This window comes from Excalfactoria chinensis, chromosome 8 (genome assembly GCF_039878825.1).
Source record: "Excalfactoria chinensis isolate bCotChi1 chromosome 8, bCotChi1.hap2, whole genome shotgun sequence".
Lineage (NCBI taxonomy): Eukaryota > Metazoa > Chordata > Aves > Galliformes > Phasianidae > Excalfactoria > Excalfactoria chinensis.
Window position 1 is genome coordinate 19,520,849 of NC_092832.1, and position 20,504 is coordinate 19,541,352.

The window sequence follows — 20,504 nt, forward strand, 5'->3', positions numbered from 1 at the left end:
GGAAGATGGGGTGGGGACAAGCTGGGGAGAGGGATTCACACCTGTCTCAGGGGGGAAGCGCTGAGGTAGCAGTCCGGGAAATGGAAAAGTTGGGTTTTTGGAGCCCTTTGGCCAAGTGACGGCATGAATGACTCCTGTCCCGAGACGATACGCTGAGCTGGGTCAGACTTTGTGTCTGCTCACATGCTGCAGAAACCTTCATCTGAACTTTCCGACAGCAGAAGGTTAAGTGGGGAACAAAACGGCAGATCGCGATTAAGCTAAGCCTCTGAACAAAAATGCTTTTCGATTGCAGGGCTGGGTGGAAAGGGAGGGGGTCACAGGAGCCTTCCCACCCCAGCGTCCCCACTGCTGGCCCCAGGGAGGGCAGGCACTCGGATCCTGCGTTGAAGTTTCCAAACCATCAAAGAAATTCTCCTGTTTCCCACAGGGTCGCTCCCCGGCCTAATCTCCTGAAATTCCCCACTGTAAACAAGTGGCTGAGATAAATAAACCCGTCTCCAGGCAGATTAAGGTCAGGCTACACTTCAGCTGGTTTTTCGTCTATTTTTTGTAATTAGGCTTTAATCGTAAGTACTAATGCGCCAGGGCAAATACTCCCACGCCGCACAGCTCCCTACCCAGCGGGTCTTTCCCTCGGCTCCCCAGCAGACGGGGCAATGGATGCTCAGTTGGCATCACACACACATGGCAAACGAGGCCTTTTCTTTCTTTTTTTCTTCTTTTTTTTTTTTTTTTAGACTCTGAAATCCTGCAAAATCCTTTACATTTTACCCGGTATAAATCCACAATCTTCTTTAGGGCTGATCTCCCAATCCCACACAAGTTGGTGATGCAGGCTTTGTTAAAATCAACCATTTGTTATTAAACGCTTGCCCAAAATATAGTCTGGGGCTGGACGTAGCATCTGGCACAGGTTATCTCCCCTCCTGCCCTCTCCATTTGATAACGTTCAGCAGTGCTGGTGCCTCTTTGGCATCCCTGACATGGAGTTGATCGCTTGTCCCTGAGCACCATGCCGACACCATCTCAATCATCTGTAGTGCTGGGCAAAGCGCTGCATCCAGGCCTGCCTAGACACCCATATAACCACGTTTCACAGATGTGTTTGCTTTCCTCCATGTGGAAATTCTGGCGTGGTGGATTTGGCCACCTCTCTAGGATTCTTGAGTATCCAACCATTCCAAATCCTGGAAATATCTTTCTGGCAAGCAGGCTGGGATCAGCTCTGCAGAGCTTGTGTGTTTATTTCCATCCAGGGAACCGCAGGCAGGAGCAAGGCATCCCTCCTTGCCCAGCCCTTCGTCTGCACTGTTTCTGCAGTGCTGCCATGAGAAGGCTTCCAACCCCAGCCCACCGCACAGACAGACTGTGCCAAGGACATTTTGAAAGCCAAAGCAGCCTGGCAGCCGACCGCCGGTTATCAACTATTTTACAGACAAGACCATATAGGGCAGTGTGATTTTAGGGAGGGAATTCTTGAGCTACATCAGAAAAACAATGGCTTCACCACACTGCTGCTCTGACAGCATGGCAACTGATGAACTCCAGAAGTTTCTGCTCCAGTGACTGAGACCTCCTACCTGACTTCTTGTCTCCCATGGCAGGGACAGGAACATCAGGAAAACCGTAAGAACAGGGCAAATTTGGAGAGATACTCCACTGTCCATCCTCCCACAGTCTGCGGCTCAAGAACTTCTTGAAAGAGAAGTGGCATCTATACTCAATAGCCCTTTTATCTCCTTTTTTTTTTCCTTAAATAATTTTCATCCTCCTCCAAGCTTTCAGCCTCAGAGATTCCCATAGCATTAACTTCACCATGCCGTAAAGTCATTTTTTATCAGACTGATAAGAAACACCTTCAGTCTGATTACAAACACCTTCAGCTTGCCCTGTGCTCACCTCCTTGGAAACATCACGGGCCACTCCTGATTTTACATACGTAGTACACCTTCCCCAAGTCTCTCCTGCACACCAAAGCTTGTTAACCCACACAGGTCTTCCCCATAAAGGTGTGGCTCCAGACCATGGACTACCCTCATCCTTCTAGCTCTATAACATCCCTTTGGTCCCAGCCCATGAGCTGGTCCAGCCCTTTACACAGCATCTCCCCACCACCAGGCAGCAGAACAGCTCAGACTCACAGTGAATCAATCCATGGCACAAGCCAAACTATTCACCCAAATCAACTATTCACATCCAAATCAAACTATTCACATCCAAGAGAGCCCATAACTGTCGGGTCAACTCCACCACACTCCGGGCTCACGTCATCTAAATGTTTTATTCTAATGATATTACAGCATCAGCCAGCTCAGCCAGTGTCTAAGGTGCTTAGCTAGAATTATCCAGAGTTGTATTTCTCTTAAAGCCAGGCTCTGCACTCCCATCCTTCCCATTCACTCTGGAAACCATTTGGTAGCTAGGACAAAACTTACTCTTTCTGAAGCATAGAAACATGGGGGGTTTCTTCTGGCCCAAAGGCATCGCTATTTCCATGCCTTACTGCAGCACACGCTTCAGGATGCTGCAAACACGGGACAAGCCACCCTGCAAACACATCAACCCTGGCTCCTTTGCAGGAGAGGAGCTGGTTTGTTTAAGGTGCTGAAACGTGCAGTTTGGGCCTGATCCATCTGTGCCACCAGGATTTGGCTTGGGAATTAGGGTGAGCTCTGGATGAGCTCCAAGATCTCACAGAACAAGGTGAGTAGTCTCAGCAGCCCTGCTCATCCCGCTGCTGCTCGTGGCGGCCCTTACCCAGCTCATCCCAGAGCTGTCGACACTTCTCCGTTATGCCCGTGCCCTGCTGCCTCCAGAGGGAGAGCCGAGGGTCGGCCATGAACTGCTCCGTTATCAGTGTCAGCATCCTGGCCCCATTGGAGTCCCTCATGCGCAGCATCTCCCGGACCTGGAAAGGACAGAGAGAAGGCCCTTTGTGAGACAAACCATGGCCTCCTGGAGGTGCATAAGACAATCAGAGAATATCCCAAGTTGGAAGCAACCCATAAGGACCGTCAACTCCTGCACGAGGTCACCTAGATGCCTACTTCTGGCTCCCTCGCTCTGGGTATCCAGAGCTAGATGGCCATGGTGGATTTCCCTCCACCATGCTAACAGAGAGATGGGGGGAAAGCCCTGATTCATGAGGAACCACTGTGTGGGAGACAGGGACCTGCCTGGAGGGAGAGTGGGACAGCCCAAGCCTGACCCAGAGCCTGGATTACAACAACAGCTCAGCGGCCAGGAGAGAAGGCACTGGAGCAGAGATTCCCAGCTGTGATGGGCACTGCGCCAGGGCAGCCAGCGTGCTGCCGGCTACGTGACACGCCATGCAGAGCGCAGCAGGAATGGGAGCAGGGCTGGCTCCTCCTCACCTTGGCGAACATGGAGTTGAGCTGTTTCCCCGAGCCGTAGTACCCTCCCTGAGATAGGAACAGCTTCACCTGTTCTCGGACCTGCTCTTCATCCAGGTGCCAGCAGTTCTCATCGTCGATGCTGGCCCCAGCAGTAGGGTCAGGAGCGCCTGGGGGACAGGGAAAGAGGAAAAAGAGATGAGGTTTGTAGCAGCAGAGCTAGCTATCATGGAGAGCAAGAAATGGCTCATCTCTTTTATCAGCTCAAGCGAAAGCAAACCAACCCTCCCACCAACAACATCAGGCTCTCCTCCCATGGTGGTGGCAGCAACAGCAACCATTAAGAGGGATCTCAAGCACAGTGTTAATGCCTACCACCCTGCTCATTCCCACTAATGAGTCTAAGGTAGCACCAAGCGAGGTCTATACTTGCCCAGCTTTCACCTCTAGTGAAAGACATGCTGGGTGATGCTTGGGAGGACAACAATGAAAGCCATCCCTCTCCTGCTGCTATACCCCATGCTGAGGCACAGCAGCTGCGCAGCCCCAAGCCTTCTGCGTCTCCTGGGATTGCCTGGGGTTCTCCTGCTCCACATTGTGGATTTGTTTCAGCATCTGTAAAGCTGATCCTGTAAACCTTTCCTATCCCTAGGAGGCAATTTCACAGAAGTACTCTTGGATGACGGGTGCAGAGACCTCATCTCATGAAGAGCACAAAAAGAAAAAGCCCACAAGCATCTTAAACAACTACATGGATCCTTCCTGAGCCTTCCTTGCCCCTTTCAATTCCCATTTGCCCAAGGGCTGTTCTACCTCCTAGTAATATCTTCAGTTTCATGAGCACATGGGGCAGGCAGCAATACGGCTCCAGTAGGGGCCAGGAGCCCAGCCCTAAGTGCTACAAGGATGCTTCAGTGGGCCCCAGTTGGGGAGCAGCCATCTCTTCTTCCATCACTCCTTGCTGCTGCTGCTTTGGGTACACACACACAGCCCAGCACTGGCTGAGAGACGCAGAGCCAAGAGCTGAAGTGCAGCTCATGGAAAGCCAGCTCCAGACTGTCTGCTCAGTGAGGCAACTGTCTCTTCTTGGCTTACAAATGAGAGGACATCAACCGGAGGGGTTTTGCTCCTCCGGCAAAGGCTGAGAGTGCTTCTGACCCAAAAAGATACAGCTATTTGTATTTAATGTCCTTTACAAAATTCCTTTAATTTCTGCTAATAATCGCTGCCTGAGAGCTGTTCCAGCAAGCCCTAGGCGCTGCCCGTACCGTGCTGGAGGGAGAGGATGCTGCTGCTGCTCCCTCTGCGGAATAACTTATAGTTGACAAAACAACGTAATTGGGGCAGGATCTGAAGCAGCAGAAAGGAAACCGCTTTCGCCCACAGCCCTGTGCTGGGAAGGAGGGAACCAGCTCCGCACGTGACCCAACCCTGCTCCCCGCTGTCATAAGGCAGCACAACAGCACATCTCAGCTTTTCTGTGCCTCTTCTTTCCCTCCCCCAAGTCTGTCCTTATCTCCGCTCCCCCTTGCAGATAAAGAGCAGACAAGCCAGTGATTATCCCATATCAGGAACCGATGACTAATCTGTCTGCCACGAATGCTTATCCGGCCCCCATCACCGGGGTTGCTGAGATGCTTGTGCTCTTAATATCCTCCTCCGAGCAGCCTGCCCGCTCCTCCCAGCTATCCAGATCAGCCAGGTCGCCTCACCAGCCTCCACAGGGTCATCAATCCGCAGCCATAGGGTGCAGACACCTGGTGACCCATGCACAAATGCTCAGCTCGCTCCTCACCAAGGGCACTGGGACAGCTCAATGCAGAGGCCCAGTGAGATGCACAAAGAGGCTGTGTTTTTGCAGGGTTCCCAGGCTAACCCCAGCGTTAGCATGCAGCGGAAAGCGCAGACGGCACGGAAAGAAGCGTGTAGCTAAATAAAATCTCCTCCTCCCACACAACACATTGAGCACTTCTCACGTTTGGGTTCTGACCACAGCTAAATTAGCAACACAGCTCTCGCCACTCCAAATAAAACCCACGTTTACTCGTAAATTTATTTTGCTCTCCCATAAAAGATTCATACGGAGGGTTGTAATATCAGATTCCCACACACGCCGCACAAACAGGCAGATAATGGGCTACCCAATTACACCGGGGAGCTGGATCAACATTTAAGAGCAAACAAGAGGATTTGCGTGGCGTTTAAATATTCATGGCAGGATTTGCCCACTTCCCATTGCCAACATTCGCACCGTGGTGGCGTCCCCATGGCATGCCGTGACGTAGCCAATGAGCAATTCCATGTCTCTGCTCCAAACTAGCAGGGAACGGCATGTAACACAGCCCCCAGCCTGCGTAACACGTCTCTCATATAGCAGCATTCCTGCTCCAAAGAGCCTGTTTCGGATGCGCTTGATCTTTGTCCTGCGGGATTCAGATTTAAGGAAACACCAGCGTACATCCTGAATGGAAAGAGTGTTTCACAAGCCCGTTTGCACTGGCTGTAGAAACAGAGATAAAAACGCCATCAATCATGGCAGCTAGGACCTCTCCCTCATCGTGGGCTCGGCACTTAACTATTTGGTGTCCAAGAGGGACCCAGCCAGAGGGGATGCAAAGAGTGGGAAATAAGAGCTGGAAAAATCGATGCAGGAGAAAGTGGAATGAAGCCGGAGATGGAAAATGTAACACCTTGCTCAGAAATTAGCTGCAGAAGGTGAAGAAAAGCAAAGACCCTCCTGAAGGGGTGAGCGTTTCTGGGGCTGAAGAAGCACTGGGGATGCTTATGGCTCACACTGAGGCCTCCCATGTCTGGGCAGAAGAGCAAAACACACCCCTCCACGGTCCTGGTGAGCTTCTGAACCATGGAGCAGTTCATAGAAGCCGTCTCATGATTGCACGTGGTGCTGCCAAAAGCCTCCAGGCTGTGTCTCCAGCATTTGGATAGGAACCAGGAGTGAAGGAAGAGCCACCCAGATCGGAGAGGGAGCAGGGGGAGGGGGAAGGATACGGACAAATAAACAAACAACAGAAACCTCTAAGAGAAAATAACCAGGCACCAGAAAGGAAATGAACTCTAACAAGGGGTAAAAATAGCGGCGAAGTGAAGGAGTGAGGAACCAAGCTCCACTGAGCCTCCCAAGCCTTCCGTTCCATTTTTAAGTGGAGGCAGATTGGATGGAGGCAGCCTAAAGAGGCAGAGACATCTGACAGCAATCGAGGGAGCAAAACCCCTCAGCTCCTGTGACCAAAGGAGTTGCCAGCAGCGGCACTGTGCCCATCACAGCTGTGGTCCCACCGTGGGCCACGGGGACGTGATAGCACAGCTCTGCAGACTTCTGACACCTATCATTTCCACTGGAGATCCCAGCACCTCTGCAAGGCCGCCACACAGCTCGAAACCAAAGCCAATTCATTCTGGATTTTAACTCCTCGTTCTTTGGCCTTCCCCACACTCCACCTGTGGGTGCACAACTATGTCCAGGAGGACAGAGGCTGAATTCACCCAGGCTGGTAATGAGCTTTCACAGCACTGCCAGTGGGAGCAATGAACACAGGCTTGAGATCACAAAGCTAACCGTGGGGGTCTAGCTGCCCCCAGGAAAGGCCAGAGCATTTTGCTGGTGTAATGACAGCCCTCAGCCTTGTGGCGAGCCAGAAAGCCACGCAGAAACAAGGGAGGAAGCAGCACTGAAAGCCTCTGCGGTCTCATTTCAAGCTGCCACTTCAGAGGCCGCGAGCGGAGGAGGGCGATACGTGAGACGCGCGCTCTGAGTGCGCTGCCCTTTGCAGTGATCCGCCAGAGCAGAAACGTGACCTACTTCAGCATGCAGAGGTCAAGTGGGAAGCAGACAGCCAGGCACACCTAGGCTTGCTGCTCCGATTGAGCCCTGAGAGAACGAGTGAGCTTTGGCTGTGCTCCGAGGCTGCATCGTTACTGGATAGTTTGCATTTCCTTCTAGGAAAGCGGCCCAGGAGAGCAGCACGCACACGCACACTCCTGCAAGGAGCAAAGGTCTCACGCCCTTCTGCAAGCCTTGTGGGCGGCTGCATGCAGCTTTCTGTGCTGCTCCGGCACTGCAGAAGGAGCAAAGAGCACCTCTGAACAGAGAGGGCAGCACTGTTTCTGAAGCAGGCACTCATGATGCACAAGGGACATTCATAGAATCACTGAGGTTGGAAAGACCTCTCAGATCACCCAGTCCAACCTCACCCCACCCCACCGTGCCCACTGACCACATCTCCACGTCCCTTGAACACCTCCAGGGATGGTGACCCCCCCACCTCCTGGGGCAGCTGTGCCAGCGCATCACTGCTCTTCTGAGAAGAAATTTCTCACAATATCCAACCTGAACTTCCATAGATGCCCCTGTGCTGCAGCATCTGCTCCTCCACTCCTCATCCCAACCACCAACACAGAAGGCACAGCCCTGCGTTCACCAGACTAAAACCCAACCCAAAAGTGAACAGACCTCTCCTCGAAAGAAATGAAAGAAGTTAAAAATAATCATTTCTAGAGAGGCTGCTCTTGCTTCACGGTGCAATAACCTCAGTTGCTGGGCACATGCTGGGTTAGTTCATGTTGCAGAGCTGCTGCCAAAACCACCCTGGCCTCAACCCAGAGGTGAACAAAGCTGTGACCCCAAGGGCCTGACCCAGTCAAGACCAAGAAACATGCACGTAAGCACATAAAGCGCTATTTAAAGCATCTAAAAGATTTCAAATCCCAGGATCAGGGACCCTCACTGAATGCATGAACTGCAGCTAGGAAAGGCGAGATGCGGGGTAAGCTTGGATCCCTTCCAGTGGGAGCCCCAGCAGAGCTGCTGGATTGCTCTGACATCCAGAGCCCCATGCACAGCACTCATCTGCCACATGGCTGGGCTTTATTGGCAGGACGGGGAGGGAATAGCTGGCAACGCTGTCTTGAGTCAAGAGCCAAAGCCACGCTCTGAACCTGAAGGTGGGGCTTTTTCCAGCCTTTCTTTCCATGGGGTGGGACATCTGATAGACACGGCTTGATGGGCATGGTGCTGCTGGCTTGATGGTTGGACTAGAAGATCTTAGAGATCCTTTCCAATCTTAATAGTTCCACAATTCTATCATCTATTAGTTTTATATCACCCTAGAGCGTATCTACCAGATCCTTCCCCAGGGTGGGGTCAGGGTGCACTTCTGCTCACAGAGGAGCTCGCTTGCTGGTAGTGCTGCTACACGGCTGTCAGAGGAGTGACTTTCCCCATAGGGTGAGGCCATGTGGCTCTGTCAATTCAAAACTGCATGCTGGAGGGCATGAAGCCACACGAGTCTGAAAAGACAGAGAATTTTTTGCTTTGTTTTTTAAAACCACTTGTAAAAACAAGAGGCAAATATTGAATCGGGGCCAACATCTGTATCTTTGTAAGGCCCTCAATCACCTGCCTTTTGCTGACTCCAGAACAATAAATATTCAGCGTCCTAAAAGCTCTTCTTCAGTCTGCCTGGGAGAAAGCAGCCTCAAGGTATGGCGAAGGTGGGAACTTGCCCAGCTCAGCTTCTCTGAGGCAATGGACCTCACCAGATTCTTGCTCTTCATTCTTTTCTAACACCAAAAAATGAGGAAATGCCCCCAAACCATTAATTTCAGAGCACATCCACACACACAGCAGATGTGGCCCAGTGGAGGAGACAAAAGCCTCTCCCAAGGTAAAAGCAAGAGGGAGGGGACGGAAAACATCCGAGATCAGAGCTGCCATCACCAGGAGGATGGAGGTGGACCCCTGGCCTCACTGCTGCATGTGGATGCAACCAGTTCAGATCCTATTTTAGGCTGCATATGGGGCTTTTCATCTTCAGAGCAGCTAACAGGCATGTGTTAATCCCCGCAACTCCCTTCCGTGGCAGATAAGTGTTTATTATCTCTGCTTTACAGCTGGAGGGACAGGCGCGGTACAGACTGGCTCATTGTTGGAGGCCCTGGGTAACTTCAGCTCCAGGGCTCCTCAGAAGGACGCAGCAGGAGCGCTGCCTTGTGCTGGCCAAGGGACACCCCAGGGGGACTCACCATATCCTAGGCTGGGATGGACACCAACCCCCAGCTGGTGCCTTCCAGAGAAGGAAGTTCAAAAGCACCCTCTAAACACAAAGCCCCAGGAAACATCCTCCACTGCCTTTGTGCAGTAGGTCAGGGCAGCAGCACTCATTTATTACGGGCAAATTAGCACCCACGGAGATTAAAGCTTTATCTCCTGCCGACTCGGTCACATCTGACTTAGCAAGATGCAGGGCCAGGCTGACACAGCGTCACCACGTGCAGGAGGAGCCGTGTCCCCACTGTCCTCTCACTCCCCGTTGCCCCGACACTGTATCCCCACAGAGGGCAGAACAGGGACACGTGGCCAACTTCAGAGTGCTATCACTGCACTTCTACCATCAGTTTGACACTGACAGTCACAGACATGGCAAAACAATGGCCATCACCACCACTGTAAGACCACCAGCCCCAGCCCCAAACAAGTGGATTAGTGCTGAGCCAGCAAGGAAGGAACAAGGAATTACCGTGCACTTGGTTGATCTCTGAGTTGGAGGACAGGATCTCATCAGCCAACTTCTGGGCAGTGGGCAACACCTCAGTGTGGTGTGCTGTGATCAAATACTGAACAAACTTCTGGAGCTGGTCCCTGTTCATCTGGAAAAGGGTCTCTGAGATGGGAAGACGGAGTTTGACCTGGTCCGGCTTGCGGATCCTGTACAGTGAAAGCGCCACGACATGGGCGCAGTAAAAAATGTCCTTGTTCCCACAGCCACACGTCACTGATGTGATTTTGCAGCGATCAAAGCTGATGGCCACCTTGTAGGTCATCTCTGGTTCTGTCGCAGTCGCTGGCTCTGTTACAGTCCCACTGAGGTGGAAACCTGGAAAGGGAAAAGGAGAACAGGGAAAGGTGACATTAGCTTTGCTCTGACCACAACCACTCATGCAAGCTCCAGAAAGTGTGCACAGCCAGCAAAGGCCATTTCTGCATCGCTCTTTCAAGGAGTGTAGCACCCAAGGATGAAATCCCTGCACCCTCCACCTGTCTTCTGGGAAGGAGCGGTCACCACCCACTCAGGCTCCTCTGTTCCCATGTATTACCTTGCATTTGCTGTCTTCAGCCTAAATAAACCAGGCAGACACCCAAGTACGACCACTGACTGTGCAATGGACTTGTGAGCCGCACTGGCTTCACTACCACCCAGAACCCAGCCTGCGTACAAACGCACTTCTGTACCAGCACGCGCATGCAGCCAGCCTCCTCGGTGAGTTTATTTAACAGCCAAACCACAGGGGAAGAGCAAAGCCACTCGGTTCTCATTTGTTTAAGAGTCTCTCAGCCTCCTTCCCTCCCGGGAGCAATCCTCACCCGCACCTCCCCCTCAATGAATTCGCACCACAACTCACGTGAGCAAGAGGGGGCAGAGAAAGGCCAGGTTTTCTTTTCTTTGATGAAGCAAACAACATAAAACTAAATACAATGCATCTCCAGCTTCGTTCCCTAGACCAGGCACAGAGCTCCAGGGCACAACCACAGCTCTGTGCTCTTCCTCACAATGAGAACAAAAAGCAGAGATGGGAGCAACCCCTGTGAACCCTCTACTGACACGTGAGCTCTCTCCAAAACACAGCTGGCAGGGAGCTGCTTGTCAGCATGATCTGTGCGCTGGGCTCAGGGACTGTCCAAATTGCTGGCACAAATGTCATCGTCCTTCAGCCGTGCCTCCACCAGCCTCCACCATGCTGCCATGATGCCAGGGGCTGCAGCACCTTTGGGCAATGACTGTGAAAAATGTCCCAACAATTCTCCAAGGTGGGCAAAGGGTGAGAACCAGGCTCAGATGGAAAGGAAAGTCCTCTAGGGTCTGCAGAAGGTGGATGCACTGAACAAAAGAGGGATAAAGTCGTAGGGAAAAGACTGAACGTCCACTGGGCTCATGCTGGAGCCAACACTGGATGAATTACGGAATCAAAAAGGTTGGAAAAGACCTCTAAGATCACCTGATTCAACCATCCACCTACCACCAATATTGCCCACCTACCACCAATACTGCCCACTAAAGCACATCCCAAAGACCCACATCTATACACCCCTTGAACACCTCCAGGCTTCCCTGGGTAGTGAAGGCATTCCAGACCCTCCCAAGTAGCGTATCCCACAAACATGCTACTGAGGAAGTCAAAGACCAACATTTCACATCCATCTGCCTCTTCTCTCTCCCAGTGAGGATGAGGACAAGGGGAGATCAGTGGAGAAGCCTCTGTATGAAGCCTTACGTGGTGCCTAGAGCCTGGCTCTCCTCCTTGCAGAGGAAGCCCACTTTTCTCTATGCCCCAGGAACCTCATTTAGGCTGTGTTCAACAGAGGTTTCTGTGGAGCCTACCATCACCCTAGACAAGGCAGCAGACAGCGGAGAGACCCACAATTAACGACAGACGAGAAGATGGGGTGCGGCAGAGATTAAATACATTAACTGCATCAAACCCTTGCACGTTTGCCAGCTTGCACAAAGGCTTTCTGAGACAAATTCTACCAGAGGTTTTTAATAAATGGCATCAAAACCAGCTATTCACTGCCAGTCTCTTTAAAGCCACGCCAAAAACCACATTCAAATCTGATTAAGTGTCAAGGAGGTCTGCTTTCACTTTAGCGCACAGGATGAGGGAAGCAGACCTGTTCTGCAGCCATTGACCAAAACTCAGACCGTGCAGCCAATGGAGCATCCAACACGGTGGTGTTTAACCTTGGGAGGGCAGGGGCAGAAAGACAGACGGCTTGGCACTGCACTCTTGCTTGCACACCACCAGCAGTAGAAGCACTGCTGGGGAGGTGCAGCCCTCAGCAGCCACACCGTGTAAATCTCAAGGATAAACTCCGAAGTGTTTATGTTTTACCACTTCTCCGGTCTGCAATGCTTGGCAGGCTGCGCCGACTCGTTGCCAGTTTCTCCCCAGTTTACTTTCTGAACAAGTTAAAAGGATTGGAAACGACGTTCCTGAGCAACAATGTATGGATACACGTGCATGGACACCCATATGTATGTATATATAAAACCCTACAAGACAAATTACAAGCCATAAACACTGCCTTAAAGAGTTACTCCACCAGGATCCCAAGCCAGACCCTACTTAAGGCTAACCAGGCTGGAGGGACTCAGCTCATATAATGAACCAACCTGCTTTGAACAGGTGTCAGCCTGAAAATCACAGAATAAGCTGAGTTGCAAGGGACCCATGAAGATCATCAAGTCCAACTCCTGCATCAACTGTGGTCAGAAGTCAAGAGACAAGAGGACATTTGTCCAGAACCTCTGCTCCTGCTGCTCTGTGGCATGGACACAGCTCCGTCCAGCAGCAGAAGCACGGAACATTGTGGGACATCCCAATAGCTCTGCTGTCCCACAATTGATCCTCACCATGTATAGCCTGGGTTTTTGCACCGACCAGAGCCATTCAACACACCTGTGACAGCCAAGTTCATCTGGCATCCGAGCTGTAAGTCCAGCCTCAGTTTAGATCTGAGCTGTCACAGCGGCAGGTCTAGTTAAGATAAACTAGAAACTCTGCACAAAACATTTATCAAAAGCTTAGTCAGAACTTAAACATGGTGAGGGGGGAGAGAGAGGAACCCGCGGGAACAACGGCGTTGTTTGGGAATATTTACATTAACGTTAGGTCAGCTTAGAGCTACCACACCCAGCCCTGCTCTGCAGCCCAGAGCCGATTCTGTGGTCCGCACAAATCCTTGGCGCTACAGTCACCAACAGGTGACAGCCACCTGCAGAAGGACAGCTGTCACCGTGCCACCAGCTCACGTCCCACAGAGCATGTGGGGCACTCCAGTAAAGTGGAACACAGCCCCATATGCAGACACGAGGTCTGGATAGTGCTGAGAGCCAAAACAAACGCCCTGCCCTGCGTCCCCCCTGCACAGTTCAATTTAAGAAGTTCCTACAGCCGAGTGCTTATCTAGGACTTCATCTTCTGTTCCTAGCACACAGTTAACATAAGCTAACTCGGTGTTTGATTTGCTGCCAGCAAAGTGACAGTGCCAGGGCTTGAATGCTACGAAAAAGAAATAATTAAGCATCATCTTGGTAACTACAGGCTCATTAAACCCCAGATTAGTCCCAAGAAAAAGGCCCGGGCTCCTCCCTACCCCTAAAGAACTCCCACCATGGATGCTTCCCAGTAGATGCCCCTTTGATTCGGGGTGCATGAGGAGCTGGGTGAGCATGGACAGCTGCCCCAGTGAGCTGCAGTGAAAGCACTGCAAATCAGCACGAACGCTGCACTAAACACAGCCACACACTGCACCATTAGCACATCTCCTTCCTAATTCCATTTATCCATCCAACGTGGACAAAACACCTGAGCGGAGACCTTTTCCCTGCCATGGCACATTTGCCCCCAGAGTCCCTGCTCTGATGTTGAATTAGTGTTGTAGGATGTTGTGCCTCTGCTTTAAAACAGTCCCTGAGGATCCACACTGGGAGTTGGTGAGCTCCACGCTGATGGTGCTTCTAAACTCATTAGCGGGGCAGCATTTTCCCTTTGGGGTCTATAAGCCCCATACGCTGGGAGGAGCCTTGATGCTCCAACCCCCCTGGGCTCTGAAAGCCCTGCCACCAAGCTGAGCAGCAGCTCCAGTGCCCAGAGCTTTGCTGTTATGATAGGACCACCGAGGCCTTGACCAGAATACCTTTAACCAAGATGGCAAATGCTTAGAGCTGTAAATCTACTCAACCAAAAGGAGTTTTGCAAATTCTTCCAGCTCTCCCAGAGCAGCCAGAGCTATGCATTTATAACCCAGGGGTCCATAAGCCACCTGCAAGGAGAGACCCCCAGACCTTCTGCCTGCACCTTGAACAAGCAACTCAGCCCTCCTAGAGAGATCACCTCTGAAGAAAAGGATGGAGAAGGCCTTGCCCTCTGTAGTTTCTGCTTCAGGGGAGTCTGCAGAGTCAGCACACAAGCCAGTTGCATCAAAGCACCTGTGGTTCAGAGGTGGGCAGGCCAGAGTCACTGCCATAACAGATTAACCAATTTTGCTCAGCCTTTCCAAAACAGCATCACCTATAGACCTAGTCATAGACCACAGAACCCAGAAAACAGCAAAACCCCAGCATTACCAGCTCCTTTTTTGTAACTGTGACCTCCAGGCTGTTGAAGAACCACAAGGAGGATGAGGAGCACCCTGCAGCTACACCACCATACAGGAACTCAGCTCTGCTCCCTCCAGCAGTTGCTGCTTGCAGCCATCTCCCAGATTTCACACCCCAGCTCAGGCAGAACTCACAGTTGTCATTCACAGAGTTGCACCACTTGGAAAAAACGAGCTCGCTCTTCCCAAGCACGGCATGTGCCTGCCTTGCATGGAGCTGGCACAGTCCCCACACAGCATGGGAGCTGCCATCTCAGGAGTTAACAATGGACCAGCAGAAACAACCTGAGGCTGCTGCAGCAGCATTAACAGTGGTGATGCACTGGAAGAGGTTGCCCAGGGAAGAGGTTGCCCAGGGAGGTGGTGAAGTCACCGTTCCTGGAGGTGTTCAAGAATCGTGAAGAACCATAAGAGGGCCACGGTTAGGGGGCATGGTGGGGATCGGTTGGGTTTGGAGGTCATTCAAACCTTTATTTTACCTCGATTGATGCACAAGAGGACCAGGAGCATTATTCCACGTCACTGGGGCTCCTCTCCTCCTTTCACAAGCTCAGTGGTCTTTGCCTACAAAGACCTTTCATGAAGACCTTCAACCACAAAGGAGGACAAGGAATGGCTCTACAGAGAGAACAAGGAGATCACATCCACTCTGCTGAGGAAGCTGGGTACAACCAAACATCGGGCTCCATTAAGACTAGCAGGAGCTGCCAGGCGCAGTGAGCCCTGAAAGAACAGACAGGAAAGGCTACACAGATGTTTATGGGGCTCTGCAGATGTAGACAACGTAAACCGAAATCTTCAGTGCAAGCCATACACACTAGGTTACCATGACCCAAATATTTTTAAAATTCCCAAACCACAGCGGAAAGGTATTTTAAACTAAAGTGATTCCAAGCCCCTCAGTGATTAAACGGACTGCAGCTCCAGCTTGTAGTGGAAAAACCATTTGTTTTTCCACTGTGTGTTAGCCATAACTAGCAATGAATAATAATTGCTGCGCCTAGTGTTATTTATAAGTCATTCTTGGTCACATTTCCGAGCCTAGAAACAGCAGCTTTCCAAACGTGAACTTAAAATCAGTCAATATTTGTAATGTAGACAACACCCATGGGAGGAAGGTGTCTGTGTGCTTACGCGGTAGGAAGCGGAGGTTAGTAAAATCTCCGCAAGCTTTCCAGCTAATAGATCAATTCCTCCAGCCGGCTGATCCTGACAATTGCTCAGTCTCTGACCTTGCAGTTGGAAAGGAGATGGGCTCATGAACTCATTTGCACATGACAATGCTCCGGCAAAGTGAATCATCTGCCTCTGATAGTAATGGAGAGTACTGCTCACTCCAGCCCTCCCAGGCTCCATTCAAATAGCGCAGGGATGGCCTTTTGTGCTGTAAGTGCAAGAAAGACTCCGCTGAAGATGTGTGCAATTAAACCCACTTTTCTTGTTGCTCTTTTGATTCAGCGGAGCTCAATGAGAGGCACCCTAGGCAGGTGTTGTCACACACAGATAAAATGTGCCTTTTCAGAGCGCTCACAGACAAAAAGAAAGAGGTAAAGGCTGAATCAATTGCAATTTCTCCCTTGCAAAAGAGGCAATCCATGCTTCAAGCAATTCAATGAGGAGAGAGCTCGTTCGGATTTACATGTCTGCCCCCTCTCCCCTCCCCAAAGCTATTTCTTTTTGTGACAAATGGATGCCACACGCAAAGGTGCTGCCATGCAGCCGGACCTCTGCGGGGCAGGGAACAGGGAAAGACATAAATCCAAAGGGCTGGGGCCCTTCTCCCAACCCCACCACACTGCTTTTCCCTTTCCTGGCCATACCACCCAAGAAAAGCAATGCGGTTTGGCAGAGCTAATGAGGACAATTAACAGAGTGATGCCATAACAAAGGGATGTGGCTGAGATGGGACCACCACGTCCTTTGGGAGCCAATGGGGAGCCATAGGCAGAGGATGAGCCGCCCTACAAGTGCATGGTCAGACCTCAGACATGGGCAACCAGAGGTTTGCCAGCAGAGCCATACGAGCGGGTAGGCTGGGGAAGAAGCTGCAGCTTTAACAAGAGGAGATGCGAGTGCAGTTGTTTGTGTTGGAGGTAGCCGTAAGCTCCTCTGAGCAGCTGAGTAAGCTGGAGGGACGCTCTCGCTGCCATCTGCTCTGATCCCAGAACACCTCCTGCAAATGAAGAGTCAATCCGCTGGTTTCTATTCCTGTTAACCTCTAATCAGCCGCAAGGACCGGCCTCTGCTCTGCTCTTTATCTGAGCCAGCTAATGCGTGAAGTGCACCGCGCTCCCCATCTGTTCCAGCATTAGTAGAGTTAAAGGACAATGCCGTTTCCCTGTCCCAAGCATTCACTTACACAGATGCCCTTGTATTAACTCAATTTCCCAGTGATTTCCATTATTACCCTTACGAGATTTCTGCTGTTTGTTTATCCAGAAGCCTGAGTTCTTCCCTCCCCCTGCCCAGCTCCAGGGGTGGGCTCCAGCAGGCTGCTCCTGCTCTGTGACATCTCCCCCCCAGACACCCCAAATTGCTCCCATTCTCTCCCCATGCCTCAAGCACTCTGTTGCCTGTTCAGACCCCCAGACCCCATTCCCAGCCCCAATGCTGAGGACGCCCCTCCCCACTTCACCGTCCACATCCTTCCGCTGCCTACCGGCAAATGGGTTTTTAATCTACCCAGATGCACAACCCTTGCTCTGAAGGCATATGGTTTGGGGGAAGAAGGGGGGAAAAAAAAAAGCCAACCCTCGTTCTGAAGCTCTGACCGATTTCCTCTGCTAATTTGCAGCCCTGCAAGCTGAACGCCTGTGCTGGCAGCTCAGAGCTAATGCGAACGGAGCCGAATGGCGATTGTGCAGCAGCATAAACAATAGAGAGGGTTCGAAGAGAGGGAGAGTTCAGCACGGCTCTGCTGACACGTACTGCCTGCGTAAAAACTGGTGGCAAAACGCTGTCCAGTCTCTGCTCTTTGCTGCTGTTGTGTATCTCGTGGCAAGCTTGAATATAAAGAACCCACTTAAAACAAAGAGAGGGTTAGAAAGATGAGTGCGTGCACTAAATTAATGGGCAGAAATGCTGAATGCAACACCTCCACATCAAGAGAAAAAGGAAACAATTGTGATGATCCCCAAAGTATCCATGTTTCTGCATTCGTTAAGGGCTGTATCTAAATACAGAGCAAGGTGGCTCCTTGTCACAGCCCATGTGCTTTCTCAAAAGTCTGTGGAATCACAGAATGGGTTGGGTTGTAAGGGATCTTAAAATCTCCTCAGCCCTACTCCCTGCCACGGGCTGGTTGCCCCCCACCACATCAGGCTGCCCAGGGCACCATCCAGCCTGGCCCTGAATGCTTCCAAAGATGGGGCACCCACAGCTTCTCTGGGAAGCCTGATGCAGAATTATTTTCAAGCATGAAAGCAAATATCCATGGGGAGCAAATTCCTTTTTGCTGGAGTTTCTGAACCCAGGAGTCCCATCAACACAGGCTGCCCCTGGAACCAGCCTAGGCCAGAGCAGTGCCTTGAGGAAACCCATCTGAGATGCCAGAGCCTGCGTGCTGGACCACAGAATCAGTGACTAGGATAACCACTGATTGTGATTAGAATAATTAGGATCATCCTAGATGGGGTCACCCAGATTTCCAACAGCTGAGAATCACAGAACAGAATCATTAAGGTCAAAAAATGCCACTGAGACCACCCAGTCCAACGCCAAACCGTCACTAGGACATAAAAGGGTTTTAGTGAGGAAACGCCTCTTGTCTAGCCATGAAAGTGCCACCATGATGGAAGCACAGATTTCACTGCATGTAGAAAAGCAGAGCAGCGTCATTTCCTCTACAGTTCTTTTTACAAGGCGAACCCTGCAAGCCCTCAGCCCCACAAACAAAACAATCCCTGCCACTCTCACAAAGTGTCGGCCGTGCCAGAACCCTTTTGTACTGCCATTGTTCACATGGACGCGCCCCGCGAGCTGCGGCTCTGCTCCTTTGTTCCACCCTGCAAACCTGGGCTGTCCGGGATAGCAGGAATTTCCAATCCAGATCCAATTAGCACAGCGCTTTCACTTTATTCTCTATGGTAGAAAACAACTGAACCCGAAGCGGCTGTGCAGCTTGCACCTGCAGCGCGCAGACACAGCGCGTTGTGCTCGAGGTGCCCCAAAAGCCAGCCTGCTGCTGGTCTGCAGGGGAAAAGCCTTGGGGTCAGCAACTTGGCCCGAATAAAAATTGAGTTATGTCTGCCTAATCCTGTTAAATCGGTCAGAGTCTCCTTGTACCCATTGTTCTGGCTCCTGGTTTAAGCACTCATCCCTCGGTACCCGCTGGCAGGGGATGAAGTTACTCCAGAGCCGTGGGCATCCTTTTCTCTATCTGTTCCCATTGCCATTCTGCTTTTCCAAGACACTGCCTCACTCCTAGGTTGGTAACTTACCCAAGCTTCCTTTTTTTCTGAGATGGGAGGGAGGAGAAAGGCAGAGCTCATGATAGCAACATGAGAAAGGGAGACCCGCTACCACTGAAACCCACTAGGAACCAAGGAGACACACATCCTGCTGCTGCATTCACGGCATATTTTGCACCTAGAGCCACCTCCAGAGTGTGCAACTAAAGCCACAACCAAACAAAAAACCAACTCAGCTGACCAGTGTTGAAAATCAAAAGCAAAACTGAGAGCCTCACACCTTGCTCTGCTCTGTTCCATGGGACCAGCCAGGCTAGCAGCACCCCTGGCGAAGCACCAGCATCAAATCAGGGCATCATGGAGCAATGGAGGGAAATGGCACACAGCCCTGATCCTCCCTGAGACACCAGACCTTAAAATAGCAGCTTGATGATTTCTAGGGAAGTTATTAGTTATAATTTTCCTGGCCCTCAAAAGCCTTCTGAGGGAATGAGGCAGCCTAGATTCAGTACGAAAACCTGCTCCAAATTCTTCCAAAAAAAGACACTTTTTCCATCAAAAACAGTTTTATACTGGGAGCACGAAGTCTGGCTCACTAAAAGTTACTGGCAACGCTGTTAAATGAGCATCACATTTACGAAGTGTTTGAGGAAATGGCCTCAGTAACCATTTGCTGAAAAGGTCAATTAACTTCCTTCAGAAAACCTTGCTTTCAAGCACAGAACAGGGCTCTGTGTTCAAACTGCTCTCCAGAAGTGGAAAACCCTTTGCAGTGTCACTGTTCCCCCATTCCTGCTTCCCACCGCCCACCCCACAGCCAGGCACAGCCCCCATTGCAGTGCTCCCAAACACACACAGTTCCAGCCCCACCATTCCCACTCTTCCCCCTACTTTTGTCCTTGCTGGACAACAAGGACAGGCAGGTCCTTTGGGAAGGTCACTCTGATGGCCAGACACACCATCCCTAAAGAAGCAGTCATCCCAAGGTGGAAACTCATGCTCCTTGCATTCACCTGCAGCAAACAGGGGCCAAGTGCCACAGTCCCAGCTTACAACAAACCCATCCTTCTCCTTTTTCTCACTATTGAATTTCACTGAGGAGACCACAGCCAAATGTTTTTACATTGTAGAAATATTATTGTTCTTGAACGGCTTCGCTTACTTCAGTAGTTTCACTAAAAGTTAGCGGTTTCCACCTTTTTTCCCTCTGAACCAATAAAGCTTACATTTTAGAGCCTGTTAGGGCTGCTCCACATTGAGAAATTAACCAGTCAGTGAAGGAGAAATTATTCAGCATTTGCTATTTGCTATTTCAGATCAGCTTCACCCTGTGAACTTTTTATTCCAGAATAATTTTGGAATACTTTGCAAGGCTGTTAATTACTCCACAAGGATAGGACTTAATTCCAGGACAGGGAGTTGTTCAGATAACCACAAGTACCCTGCAGCAGCTGGGCTGATCACTGTCCCTCTTACAACATAAAAGTGATGAGCATTTTTCTGGTTATTTGTGTTATTAGCTTGGGCTGGGAGCTTCTGCAGGAAGACAGGCACAATCCCAAG

General features: G+C 51.0%; 1 protein-coding gene across 1 annotated transcript in view; it reads right to left on the reverse strand.

Moving 5' to 3' along the window:
* ZSWIM5 (zinc finger SWIM-type containing 5) overlaps positions 1-20,504 on the reverse strand; it is an 80,916-nt gene that overhangs the window by 10,677 nt on the left and 49,735 nt on the right. The window contains exons 2-4 of the mRNA XM_072343560.1: positions 9,893-10,249; positions 3,378-3,526; positions 2,761-2,911 (exon numbers count right to left, since the gene is read on the reverse strand). Coding sequence (XP_072199661.1) covers positions 2,761-2,911; positions 3,378-3,526; positions 9,893-10,249 — 657 coding nt within the window. The remainder of the gene's footprint in view (positions 1-2,760; positions 2,912-3,377; positions 3,527-9,892; positions 10,250-20,504) is intronic.